This window comes from Molothrus aeneus, chromosome 1 (genome assembly GCF_037042795.1).
Source record: "Molothrus aeneus isolate 106 chromosome 1, BPBGC_Maene_1.0, whole genome shotgun sequence".
Lineage (NCBI taxonomy): Eukaryota > Metazoa > Chordata > Aves > Passeriformes > Icteridae > Molothrus > Molothrus aeneus.
This window is the reverse complement of record NC_089646.1, coordinates 113672833-113687109: the sequence shown is the minus strand read 5'-3', so window position 1 is coordinate 113687109 and position 14277 is coordinate 113672833. Positions and strand designations below refer to the sequence as shown.

Below are 14277 nucleotides of genomic sequence, written 5' to 3'. Positions count from 1 at the left end.
AACAGAACATGAAACATGTGGGATGCTGTTGAAATCTGTGCAGGTAGAGCTTTGTGGATAACCACAAAACCATGGGTTTGGAGCATTTCTGCTCCCTGGATCCAACTGCCTGATCTGACTTTTGGCTGAGTCATATTTGAAAGCTCAGGGCAGAGTAACTCAAGTGCAACTGAGAAAGAGGTTTTTGTCGGCTCAGGAGCACTCCCACAAGCTGCAGCTGTTGTTCCAGCTGGTACATCCATGGGGGCTGGCACTAGGTGGCATGGCTTACCGCAGACAGGACTTCTCACCAGGAAGCTTGTCAATGCTTGTATCTCTATTCCTTATACTTTTATCAGAACAGGAATTAAAGGGACAGGTTTTGACTCTTCAAAACTCCTTGTGACATAAATGAGCCATGGAAGTGCCCCAACTAGCCCCAACACCAAGGCCTACAAAATGCTTTACATTATTTTCTTCATGCCCAGCTTCAAGCATGTAGCAGAAAAAGGACCATATGCAAACCAGCTGAAGGAGGAAAAGAGGTTATTTTGTACTTCAAAGTATTCCTTAGTAAGAACTTCAGAGGCTTCTATATATTCTAATAGTCCCTGATTATGCTAATTTATACCCATATCTACACTAGATTTTGGATCGGCAGAGAGAAGGGAAGACACTCCTACTTGTAGTTTCACTATGTGCTTTGCAGAATCTAATCTCTTTAATTTGAATATTGAGCAAACTCAGATTTACTGGAAACATTTTTATCTCCTTTGCTGCTTGACTATTAAATTTAAAAACAAAGATTCATCTTGTCTGAAAAACCTGGCACACCTAGCCTGTCGACGTCTGCTGATAAAGCCTGAAAGGGAAATTTGGATTAGCAAAGCAGCACCTCCGTGGACATTTCCTGATTTGATGTCATCTCAGGACAGATACAGACACAGAAACCATGGGACACTGATGGAGGACTAATGTGCCTAACTACCAGAAAAGCTCTGTAGTTGCATAAAATGCTCTTTTCCTTTTAGTTCTTCCTGAAAAAAAATGTAGTTTCCCAAGAAAGAGTGATGCTAAGTGTCTGCAGGTTGTTCCTCTTGTGTGAAGTCCAGAAATCAATGTATTCCTTTGTCTCTGAACCATAAAAACACTGTCTGTAGGGTTTGAATGTATTTCCATTTTTTTTTCTTTTCTTTGACTTTCTGCCCACAGTTGCAAAGAGGGAATGACCTGGTCCTGGCTGATCCTCCCTAAAAAACTGTACCTGATTGACTGTGATTCCATAAAGAGACAATTAAAACTTAAAAATAAGTAACTAAAGTGTTATTTACACAGAAGTGTTGGGGTTTTTTTTTATTTTACTGTTGATTTAAATTAATATATCCTAGGCGGAAAGAAGGTTAATAATAACTTTTCATTTTTTTTTCTGTTTTCTTTTATTTTTTGTCAGACTTCCTCAGTCTCTCCTTTTTAACTCAGTACAGCTGGAAAACCAATAGCTAGGTTTTATAATCAGGCAGTCAACACTTGCATTGAAAGATATATAATCCCTATAATTCTATTAGGAAATCTCTTAGAGTGATAATAGTTTAGTCTTAGATAGTTTAGTCTTAGATAGATAATATTTCAGTGTAGACATGAACTGGCTAGAGGTATGAACTCACACAATCTTGCCTAAACTTCAGTTAACACTTCCTAGATCTCTTCCTTCTGAGTCACAGGCCAGGGTAAGGATAATCATCAAATAGCCACAGATTTTGAGCACTGATCAATGAATATTTGACTTCAGTGGGCACTTTGCATTTGATAGATCTAGATATATCATGAAATATAATTTAAACATTGAGTTTACCAGCAGCTTTTAAAGCTCTTCATAAACTGCAGTCTCTTAACTGAAAGATAAGAAGCTCTGGCACAAAGATGGAAAGGTTTCAAGCATGCATAGGATATAATTGGCACACATAGTATCACATCAGATATTAGGATAAAAGTCAGATCCTTTAGTTTCCAGTCCAGAAACCTCTATATTATGCTTCCCAACCTGATCTTGAAATGCAACAACCTCATTCTCTTTGCTTTATTATATTTGCTTAACCTGCATCAAGATATTTTTTACATAAGGAGGGAAAAGGACCTCTTCTTGTCTTTTTCTTGTCAGAGACACAGAACGAGAAACATTTGCAAGGTAGCTGTGGTGCTGTGCATAGGGACCCAAAGGTATCAGCCACAGATTTGGGGAGGACTTGGCTAGGCTGGGTTCAGTGACTTTGTGGGTTTAAACAAACGCCAGGCACTTTGTAGCGTACAAAGATTGTAGAAGACTGTCGTAGTTTGAGAGGAAGTGAGTTTTCTGGGATGCTGTGGTCAAGGTAATATGTGTTCAGATTTGAATATTGGCACCTAGTGTGGCCACTGGGGACATGGATACGCCTCTGAGAACACAGGGGTTAAAAGCAGAGCACTCCCAGGAAACTCCTCTCTTGGGTTCCTGAGGGGAAAGGTTCCGACCTCCCCTGCCCAGCCGCTGCTGCTGGGCGGGGCAGGGGAAGCCATGCGGCCTGGTGAGGTAGGCCAGGCCTTAGACAGAGAGGGGAGGTGAAGAGGCCCCGAGGATGGAAGGGTGGGAGAAGCACCAGGAGTGCAGTGGTGAGAGCACTGGACATGGAAGGAAGAGGTCACAACGGCAGATGTTCTCTGGGCAGTGCCACGAGTGACATGGAAACACACGAGGCTTCAGCTGTGTTTCCTGGGGAAGCCCATGGTACAAGAAGGACTATTCTCCTCTTGATGAACTGAGAATTGATTATCTAAAGGGTAGTGATGGACCGAGAGTTGGTGATCTGAGGGATGGATGTATTGGAAATTTGGTGGGGGGGAGGAGGAAATGTTTTTGTAAGGTTTTCATTTTTCCTGTGTGTTTCTTTTTATATATAGTTGTAGTTTAGTTAATAAAGTTTTCTTTTCTTTATTTCTAAGTGGGGGCCTGCTTTGCTTCTTCCTGGTCACATCTCACAGCAGACACCAGAGAGAATGTATTTTCATGGGAGCACTGGCATTGCGCCAGCATCAAACCATGACAAAGACCCAGTCTATAGCAGCTAAGTTAAGCAGTCTTCCTTGCTGCCCAGCCACATATTTTTAAAGAAATATAATATATTAAATTTCAAACAGGCAACCCAGACATCATAAGCTGCTTTAATTCCACACAAAACCATTTCTTCATAAATAATCCTTTAAATGAAGGTGAAAGCATTTGATGAGGCTAATATAATCCCAGGGGTTTTTTTTTTCTTACTGATATTTTGAATCCACTATCATAGTGACTGCTTTTGGACAGATAAAATTCTTTCTCACTGCTTTTACCTCTTTGCAATGCCAAGCAGGGGAGTTTCCTACATTTGTATGTCCTATACGGATTTTGTAGAGGTGTCCTATGTTCCTGGTATTGATCTGTAAAAGAAACACAACTAAGGAAACACAGAACATTTTCTTAAAAAGAAAAGATATGCAACAGAAATTAATTTAGTAACTGTAAGATGAGACTTTTGATTCAAGGAAATAAATACTCTGACATTTAAACAAGCCTTTCCAACAGATTTTACTTCAGATAATCCTTAGACATTTGGGTCTTCTGAAAGACAGCCCTCAAAAATCCAATTGGCCTGCCAATCCCATTTAAATATCTTCAGGAAGTTGCTGTAGTAATTCCTGGCTGAATATTTGCCTCAGTGGGAGATGAATCGAGACCATATGTATGACTAAAAGGCAAAAGTTTCTTGACCATAAAACTTGTCTCAGTTTAGCATCTATACTGCTCCAAAATTATTTTTGCTCCCATATACCTCTAAGTTTCCCCCTACCCCTCCAGGAGCGTATGCCTTACAATTTTTTGGAAACAATTGTGTTTAGCTTTGATGCTTCTTTTTACAAAAAATTTCAATTAAATCAAGTTAAAAAGCTGTATTTGAAAGATTAGCTTTTGGGCAGGCTGGATGAATATGTCCAGTACAGATAACAGGGCACTGAGGGAATAACTTTGTGTGAAGGTTATTCAAACAACCTTACTATGAACTTAAGTGTAGAAATAGAAAGCTTATCTTCAAGGAACTGGAAGTACACCATCAGTCTTCCTTCCTCACTGTATAATTTGTTTTGTTATAATGTAGGCTTGATTTTCTCTCCCGTTGTTTTCCATAGAATTAATTTTCATGTTTTCATTGACATTGTATAGATGTGTGTGAACTGAGCTACCTGTATCATGAATTTCCCTGAACTCAGTATTATAAATGATAAAGAGGCAGAGCAGTGAGGACAGACCACAGTTATGTGCAAATACAGTGCACTCAGAGAGCCTTTTCTCTTTCTATACATTTCAGAGTAGGTTCTCCTTAGTTTTATTCAGTGCTGTGGGTACTTGCCTAACAGGGGAATCCTAGATCTCAAACAATGGGACTGTCCTCCATATTTTTGCATTTAAAAGTCATCACGATTTTTAAATGGTGAAATTAATTTCAGTAATGGCAACAGGAAACAGCCAACAACATCTGTGGTGAAGAGGGTCTTTCAATCTGTCAGAACCTGCTCACTTGTTTTATCCACTCCTTTCAAACTGGCTGCTTTTGATATCATGGATGGAGAATGTCATTCTGTTTCAGGGGTGCTGGATTCTCCTGAGAAAAGGGATAAGAGCTGCACTCCTGCATCCCAAACATCTACAGGGAGACTGTGGCAAAGGTGACCTCTTCATCAGGGCTGGCATCAAACACCTTTTCTCAGAAGGGGAGTGGCTACACTGGATACTAATGATAGAAGAACCTGTTTGTCATATGGCCCTGTAGCAGACACCTGTAGACAACCCCTGACAATCCTATATACACACAGAAACTATGCAGATTGTGATAAAGGACCTAGTCTGGCTCACCTAAATCACCACCATATAAAACTAATTGAGGAAGAATTTGTTTGTGTAACTGGAAGCAGAGGCCGTTTCAGATTGATTTATTATAGGTATAAAATTTGCCACTATTTCAATAAAGCAGCAGGTGTTTAACAAGGTTAAAATTTTACTCCATATCCTAATTCTTCACTTCTTCGTTTAATTTTTAATATTGTAGCCCTGTTTCAAATTTGCAAACTAAAGAAGTATCTGTTGTTGTATGTTTCTAGGTACTTTCTTGGGCACAATGCAAATAAAACAGTAGTTCTTCAACAGACAATAAGCATGTTGAATCAAATGAGCTTTGGATAAGTGATTGGGAAAGGATACTAAATTTAGCTCTACATTTAAGTCTTGTTTCTCATTTCTAGATATGAGCAACATACAAAAAGCTGCCATTTTATCACATAGAGTTTGAAATGTCATGCGATCTGGCAGGAAGCAAGAGGGCAACACAATGAATTTATATTACTTACTGTGAAGATGTCTTCATTGCCTCTCTGAAATAATTTTCCCTTCTCTCCATCAAGAAAAATAGGACCTGAACTGCCACGATCCCCATACAATGCAATATAAACCCTTGAGCTTGTTCCTGCAGATGGCACATCACTGGTGAGGACTGACACATTCCATTTCCTAGCTATCAAAACATAAAAAGACTTGCTGAATTACTTAAACTCAAAATTCTTAAATAAAATGCATTTTGGTAATCAAAATTCTAAGTAATAGCATGTCAATGAATACAGAAATATGTGTCTCACAAAATTACAGCAGGCGGATAATGAATTTGCTATGTTTGGCATGACAAGAAATGTCAGGTTGTATTCATATCTTTTATTCTAAATGTCCTTTATGACCAAATTTCAATGAATGTAGATCACCTTTCAAACACAGTTTTGAAATATTGTATTAAATATGGGGTTCTCCTTGCTTTGGAAATATCAGCTCTACTCAATGCAGCGCTGTGTAATGAGAGCTTTGACACTCATCACTTTAAACATTAGGGACCCTGAAAGCAAATTAGCTCTGCTGAAAAAGAACTGTTTAAGAAAGGATCTGTATCTCTGCAGAGGTGTGATCAGCTACGCAGATGTAGCAGCTTGTTTGGAACACACTGAAGCTTTACCAGCACAGGAAGAACTTTGATCTGTTGGAGAAAATCCAGAGGGGGCCAGCAAGCTGATCAGAGAGATGAAGAACCTCTGCTAGGAAGAAAGTCTGAGAGAATCAGGTTTATTCGGCCTGGAAAAGAGAAAGCTTCAGGATGGCCTTCCAGTAACTGAAGGGAGCCTACAGGAAAGATGGAGAGGGACTATTTACAAGAGCATGTAGTAACAGGAAGAGGGGCAATGGCTCCAAACTGAAAGAGAACAGTTTTAGATTAGATATTAGAGAAAAATTTTTCACGGTGAGGGTGGTGGGGCACTGAAATATTTTGACCAGAGAAACTGTGGATGCCTCATATCTGGAAGTGCTCAAGACCAGGCTGAATGGAGTCTAAGTGGAAGGTGTCTCTGACCACTGCAGTGAGGGTGGAACTAGATAGGTCTTAAGGCCTCTTGCAACCCAAACCATTCATTCAGCTGAAATTAGCTGAATTGAATTCCTTGTTTTGCTTTGCTTGTGTGTGCACCTTTTTCTTTACATATTAATCTTTATCTCAACCCATGAGTCTTCTCTCTTTTACTCTCTCCAATCCCGTTGGTGGGGAAGTAAGAAAGCAGCTGAGTGGGGCTTAGTTCTGACTGGGACTAATCTGTGACACAAGGTGAGAAAATTTTATTAAATATTCCCCATAACTCTTACAGTGGATCAACATTGCAATTAGATTAATGATATTTTATATCATTAGTGCTATAAAAGTCAAGGTACTTGTTTAATAGTGATACATTAAACAATTAAATGGTCTTCTTTTCTTCTAACATCCTTATAATTAAGAGAAATATGCCTTATGCATTTCAGAAGATTAGCGGAAATAGAGAAAATATTTATATAGGAGAAAACTTGAGAAAATGTCTGATTTTGTTGATGGATACCAAGGAGGAAAAAGACTTTTCTAAGTCAATTACAGCGATGGCTTTGGGACATGTGTATTTAAACTAACCATGAGTAGGCTGAGGATGGAAACTAGAAAACATTCATGACAGACATTGGAAGCAGGAGTGAAGCTCTAGACCATCTCTCTAGTAGAAGCTGTAATGACTACAGAGAAAAAGATTTAAAATGAGATTTAGTAATAACGTGGAATTAGTTATCTAATTGTGTAGTTTCCCTCTCACAAGCAGCTAAACTAGATAAATTGAGAGTCCCTGCAACTGTGATATATATGTTATGTTGGCTGTTTCTTCTTAAATTACTGCAAGATAAAACTGAATTCCTTCCAGATGTACGGCATACTCTCTATAAATCCCAGAATGCTTGCTGAATGCTTTTCTATCCTATTAAAGTAGCTCATATTACTCCTCATGGTGTTCTTGCTTCTGTCAATCAGTATGTTCCTCTAGCATTGTGAGGTTCTCTCTTCAGCCTTCTCCAATCTTAACTATGAAAACAATTTTTTTATATCTGTGCATCTCAGACACCTGATATTCTCTATTTTTGCTTCAAGTTGCACCAGGGAGAGTTTAGATTGGATTTCAGATTGGATAGGAAAAATCACTTCACTGAAAGAGTTATCAAGCACAAGAGGCTGTCCAGGGAAGCTGTTGAGTCACCAACTCTGAAACTATTTAGAAGATGTGTATATACAGCACCTGGGGACATGGCTTAATGGTGGACTTTGCAATTCTGGGTTAATGGTTGGACTCAGTGATCTTTTCTAACCTAAATGATGTCACAATTCTCTGATCTTCCCTGTACCACTAATGAATAGATAAACCCTATGACAGTATGGTACATCTCACTGTCAACCTTTTGTCCTGCTCTGAGGTGACTATTTTATTCCTTCTCTTTCAGTTAACAGAAATAAAAACCAAGTCTTTCAGTTAATATTCATTTCACCACTTACTGTGGTCTCTGCTAATTGTATCCTGAGGGAGTACCTCACATCTCATGTTTCGAGTGCTTAGTTTGCTCAGTAACCCTCAGTAACTCAGTAATAAGGATCTGATTAAAGGCTCCTGAACCTTGATCTGGAAATACTGAGGTGTTGTGAATGCAGCGCAGAGTGCTGTGAATCCAGCAGAAAGACTGGGAATGTTGGAGAGATATATAGCTGTTAACTCACCTATAATTTAGACATTATTTACAGCACAGAGTGCCATGTGACATTCAGATGGATTCTAGCAATAGAAAAAAGGTTGCATTTTTCAAACAAAGGTTTTATTTCTGTATCAACATGTAAAGGGATGAAAAAATACCATTGAGACTCTTCACTTACAGCAGTTCTAAAACAAGTGAAGGAGGACACCAAAAGAAGTGGAGATGGACAGAAGAATGTCAGAAACAAGGGCAGTATAGGAAATAACACACAGCTATCTGGTGTGAAATACATTAGACAATACATCTTGCTTTAGAGTTATAGCATTTGTTTATTACATAGTATACACCACTTCAAACAGAAATATAACATTCATTTAGGGGGAAACATATCAGCCACTGGACTTCTAAAAAAAACTGAGGCCTTCTAGGTTTCCTACCTGTGCTACAAACCCCTTTTGCTTCACATCCAACTTCTACTTCCCTTCCACGTGCCTTCTGTCCCACACAGACACAATCAAAGCCTCTGGGCCAAGAGGAATTTGCGTCAGCCTTTTATTAGGTCCCCAATCTGGATAACCAAAGGATTATGACCCAGGGCTTATCACAGCATGTAGATACTAGTTATTCTAGACAGGGTCTTCAGGAGTACAGAATGGCCAAATTCTCATTCTCTACCTGAAAAGCAGCACCTTCTTTTTTCAGGTACACCTCTGACTTCATTAACAATGAAGAGGGGTACTGTGCAGTATTAGGAATTAAAATCTAACCAAAAAACTGAAACACTCTCCCTAATCACAATATACATTAAATATTTTCCATTTTTGTGTGTTACATCATTTACTGAAAATTGTAAACCATACATAGGTGCTTACTATGTACATGTAGTATTAAAAAATGTTGTAAACAGGTATCCGAAATAACTCTAACAACAAATTGAAAGATCCTGGAACATATTGCATATGCCTTGGATTCTCAAAATACAACATATTTACCAAAAAAAATCAAACAGAGTAAGGAAAAAAACCCAAAACAAAACCACAAATACAATCTCTAAAGTATAGACTGAGGTAATGTTAGAACACACAACTAAAACTTTCAGTGTATGTAGAGCAATTTAAAGAGTAAGTGGTGCTGTCTCAGAAGGAAATATGGCAACAGCAGTCAGGAAGTCCATTGCAAACAGTCTCTGTTCTCAGTTCCTAAATATGCCCCCTTTTCTAGTGTCCTCTGAGTTAAATAAGCATCCTTATTTGGTGTCTGGATGATCCTACATGGAAAAATCTATTTACTTACATACATATTCTACAACTGGCCTTTAAAATCTCAAACAGCAATTTTATAATGTGTATGTATATAAAATTAACATGACTTCTGTTTCCTACTTGTTAGTGTATTACAGCATTTGAATAGTATTTCCTACTTTCCATTTTAAATTAAACAGATCTGTTGATTTTCTTCTGGGAAAAGCATTTCTATTGAAAGGCAGTTTTCAACCTCCTTCTCAAATATCCTGGAATATAAAAATCTTGGGCAGGTATTTCAAATTTCAGTTCTCGGTTGAAAAAAAGCAGCCAACATTTCCCTAAAACTAGATTATTAGTACGCCACTACCTCTTAAAAGATAATATTTCACAGAAAAACTGTTTCCTAGCCAAGAAATCATTGCCCTGGAAGTACAACTTTTCTTCGTATAGTGGTTCCCATAAAAAATTAATTAACATTTGTATTTCAGCACTGATATAAAATTGTGACTTATTTTTATCAAGTTATTCACACTGGGAATTTTACTGGTTGTGCCGTACAGCAGTTTATTATGTAGTTGGTTTTTTTTCTGAAGATGTTTTCACTAATCTAATATAATGGAAATTCCAAGATCTTTATTCCAAGTCTTTCTCATCTTTACTGTTTCCACTGTTCATTGTAGAAGAGCAAACTACTTCTTCTTTGTCTTCTTCTGTAGGAAAGGCATTTTTGTTTTTCAGATTTTCAGAGGCTTTATGTTCAGTGCTATTTAAGGAAGTGTCACACTTCAGAAATGTTTCAGAGTGACAGGTTTCTGCTGAATCTGCCAACATGGGAGAACATTTTTCTCCAACAATGTAAATTAAATTTATTCTTAAGGTTTGACTTTTTTTTGTCTTTCCATTGGGTAGCTCAGTATTTGTGCCTGTGACAAGATCACTGGGTATGTGTTTGTATATACTAATTTGACAATTTCTGTCTTCCATGGGGTTTGCATTCATATCCTCTGTAATATGTAACTCCCCTAAAACATTTGTGTCTTTCAAAGTTGAGGATGCAAGTATCCCAAAGTTACTAATAAAATCTAAGGTGTTATCAGCATAAAACCTATTAAAGATATTATTGACAATCTTATTGATAGAGTTATTCTTCAAAGTTACATGATTTTTGTCTGTCAGGTCTTGACCTGACCATTCTAAATGTTTACTCTTTTTGGCCAACAAATATGGACCCAGCTGGTTCTCAATATCAGATGCCTTTTGGTAGGCATACCCTCTCTGTTCCTCATTAATTGGTGTTACTGTTACCATAAGAATTGGACAATGTTGGCCACATATTGCATGGAGTCTATCCAGAGAATCTTCTTCACGAAGAGCACTTCTATCAACATTACTAACACTGGTTGGCTGAGACTGTATGGTTCCAGCATTTGAAGGATTTTCCAAAGGATGCACCTTGTTATCAGGTAATCTAAATTCTACAGATGAAAAGGCTGGAAAATTGGTGTCAGCCTGTGTGGAAGTAGAACCTACCGTGGTTGAGGGATTGGTCTTGTCTTTGTTTGGTGCAGGAAGGATCTTGCCATTGCGACTAGGTTTGCCTTTTGTATTTGACTCATCCTGAAAGGGGTCTGAATCACTATTATGAGGCATATTAAAGTAGCTGCAAAAATTTTCAGGGGGTTTTACCATGTCTTCAAGTTCTGAAGAAGGGATCTCATCAAGGGCAGGGTACTGATCCAGGTTGCCAAAGTGAGAGTATGGGACTTCATCACTTTCAATTGATGTTGTATCCAAATTACCATACATTCCAATCTGTTCAGGTGGTGACCTTCTTATCAGATGATTTTCTTTCAGAAGCCATTTGCCTTTATCTATCAATATTCCTTCATCTTCACTAGCCTGAATGCTAGGTTGACAATGTTGATTTGGAGATTCCCCTAAACAGTCATTAGCATAACTTGTCTCTTCTCTGTTAAGAGCAGATTGTGGTGTTCGTAAAGGAGTATTTTCTCTTCTTGATATACTGTCATCTTTGTTTACTTTTACTGGATATTCTTGTGATGGTAGTGAGGAATGTGAAAATCTCTGTGCAGAACAAGACATAGATTCTTGAGAAAAATAAATTATTTTTTCCCCCACTGCAGAGTGGAATCCTTCAGTATCCGCTTGAAATACCTTCGACATATAAGGAAATCCTTTATGAAAGTCAGGCTTAAATGAAGCTTCTGTCTTGCCATAGAGTCTTTCAATAGTTCTCTTTACATAGCCAGTATTATAATGTTTTTCAAGTGCTTCCTCCCCACTTTCATTGGTCAAGTCACTGGATGCTCTAAAGTTATTATCACTCTCTTCAGTATCTGGTCTGTAATCTGACCAGTCTGAAGTAGCAGGACTTTTTAAGCATTTTTTTAATTGAGAGCTGTCAGAACACATTTTATTCTCCAGTTCTTCTACTTGCAATTTCTGTTCTCCTTCAGTCATGTCACATTCTGTAACTTGCTTTGATTCATAACGAAATGATAATGGAGAGACTGTAGATAACCTCTCAGAGGTTTCCTCAGATATTTCTTCATCTTCTTTGTCACCCTGTACAGAATAATCCTCATTATTATATTCTAGAGAGGTTTCAGCATCTAGTGTAACTTGGTTTTTAGGGGTTTTGTCAATATCTGATGAATTTGGATCAACATCCTCATCTTCACTTTTATCAGTACTAACAGGTACAATGCCTTTTTCTCCTTCTAACTCAGTATCCTGGTCTAAAATACAATTGTTATCATTAGAAGTTACACTATGAACTGTGGAGTTAGGTTCTACTGAAGATTCTGACTCTTCATTAGTGAATGATATATCTTGAGTTTTTTCATATAGGCTACCAGGCATTTTTTCATTTCTTTCTGGTGTCTCTATAGCTGATGGAAGGCTACAGGTATTTGAATTAGTATTGGCAAATTCACCATCTAGTGTTCCGGGAGCAGTCATGTCTGAAGTCTCTGCTTCTTTACAAAGATCCCTCTCTATATCAAAACAGCTTTCTGATTCCCCAGTTAATTTTAGAGCTTCTTCAGAATTGACACTGTCCATCACAGTACAAGGCTCAACTGATTCTTCATGTTCATGCAAATGTGTATCATTCGGAATTTCAGATGTGGGCACATTCTCATGTGTGGAGCCCTGCTTTTCAAGTTCCTTCCTGAAGTGTACTAAGTTATTTTCTGTTGATTGTTGGAGATGTGAGAAGACAGCCTTCAGCTCACCAGCTTGTTCTATAGTTGCAGTTTGTTTCAGACATTTTAACTGTGTAAATATTTCAGAACAGCTACAGTTATTTTTTTGTATATCATCTGTGATTGTCCCAATCAAACTCTCTCTCAGATTCAGTAAAAGTAGCCAGGCTAAGAGGGCATTGGAGGAAGAACCAAAAGCTGCAGGAGAAAGATCCGAAAAGCTGCAAGATTTTCCAATGCATCCACTATGTCCTTTCTGCAGACCAAGCAAGGCTGATTGAAGTTCATGCAGCAACATGCTAGACATGCAATTATTCTGAACTTCAATTCCAATTTTCTCACTTACAATTGTGCAATCAGCTTGAACAGCAACTTCAGATCTTTTTCTTTGACATAGGTTGGTAACTTGAATGTCAATTTCTGCCATGTTTTTATCATTGTCATGTGCTTCATGAAACAAATGCAGCTTACTATCCTGATGAAATTCCGACTTTAGTAAATAGTTGGCTTCTTCTAGTATAGATGTATTAGAATGAATCAAAGAGTCAGATAGTCTTTCATCTGAATCTTTGGCTGAGTCTTCTGAAATTCTCAATTTACCAATAGGTTTTAAAGGTTTTTTTGTTAGATTATCTTCAAGTAGATGTGTTTTTCCAGTTACATGAACATTATTTGTGATAAGTCTAGCTTCTTTTTCTATAGAATCATCTGTATTTTCTTTAGGAAAAGAACAGGCATTGCTATTCTCTACAGGCCCTTCTTTTTTCTTTATAGGAGGTAAGACAGGATTTGAGAAAGAATTTTTCAGCCAAGTTTGGACATAGTTTTCACGTGAATGCTCAACAACCTTCTCTTGAAAATCCTCCTGGTTTAGAGCCTCTAGTGTAATGACACTCTCTAACATATTTTTCTTATTTACACCTTTATCTAGATTTTTTTTCATCATCTTTTGCTTTTTCTCTTTCTTTGATAGCAAACGTTCTGAATTATTCCTTTCCTTTTCTTTTTCAAAGCTAAGATTTTTTGGCACTTCTGACAATAGCTTTGAAGTCACTGATGAGTCAGGTGTCTGTTTGAAAGAACTGGTCATAAGGTGTGTGCCTTCTTTCTCAGTACTAAGTGTATCCTGACCGTGTTCAGATTCATTGTTTGAGGCAGCTGTCTTCAGACCATCTTCACTCTTTGCAGATGAAATGATAATGCTTTTTTTGCCTGACTTCAGTTTTACCTTGGCTAACTTCTTGTTATTACTTCCTTTTTTTTTATTAGATGATGGTGATCCATTTTGTTCCACTGAATCCTGGTGATCAAACTCATCTTCAAGATATAGGGTTTTGTCTGAATTGGCAGACCCATCATTGTTTTTTACAAAATATTCAGATCCTTTTTTCTGAGGCATTTCAGAATATTTATCCATAGTCTCTGTTGGGGAATCCTGTGTGATATGCAGTCCCCCACTTCTAATTATCCCTGAAATTTCTTGATGCTTATCTTGCTCTAGAAAGCTAGATGATTTTCTTTTCTTCTTTTTCTTTTCGGTGAAGGATGATGCAGACTCGTTGTTCTCAATGGGTGTTGTCCTCATAGATTCAGTTGTGACACTGGTTTGATTCTCACTTTCAGTAACAGTAGGAAAGAATCCAGTTGTTTGATTTACTTTCTCAGTAGGACTCTTACTGCATGGAGATGC

General features: G+C 37.8%; 1 protein-coding gene across 1 annotated transcript in view; it reads right to left on the bottom strand.

Annotated features, from left to right (window-relative positions):
* RP1 (RP1 axonemal microtubule associated) overlaps positions 1-14277 on the bottom strand; it is a 164908-nt gene that overhangs the window by 144419 nt on the left and 6212 nt on the right. The window contains exons 3-4 of the mRNA XM_066547495.1: positions 5392-5555; positions 3343-3429 (exon numbers count right to left, since the gene is read on the bottom strand). Of these exons, the coding sequence (XP_066403592.1) occupies positions 3343-3429; positions 5392-5555 (251 nt within the window). The remainder of the gene's footprint in view (positions 1-3342; positions 3430-5391; positions 5556-14277) is intronic.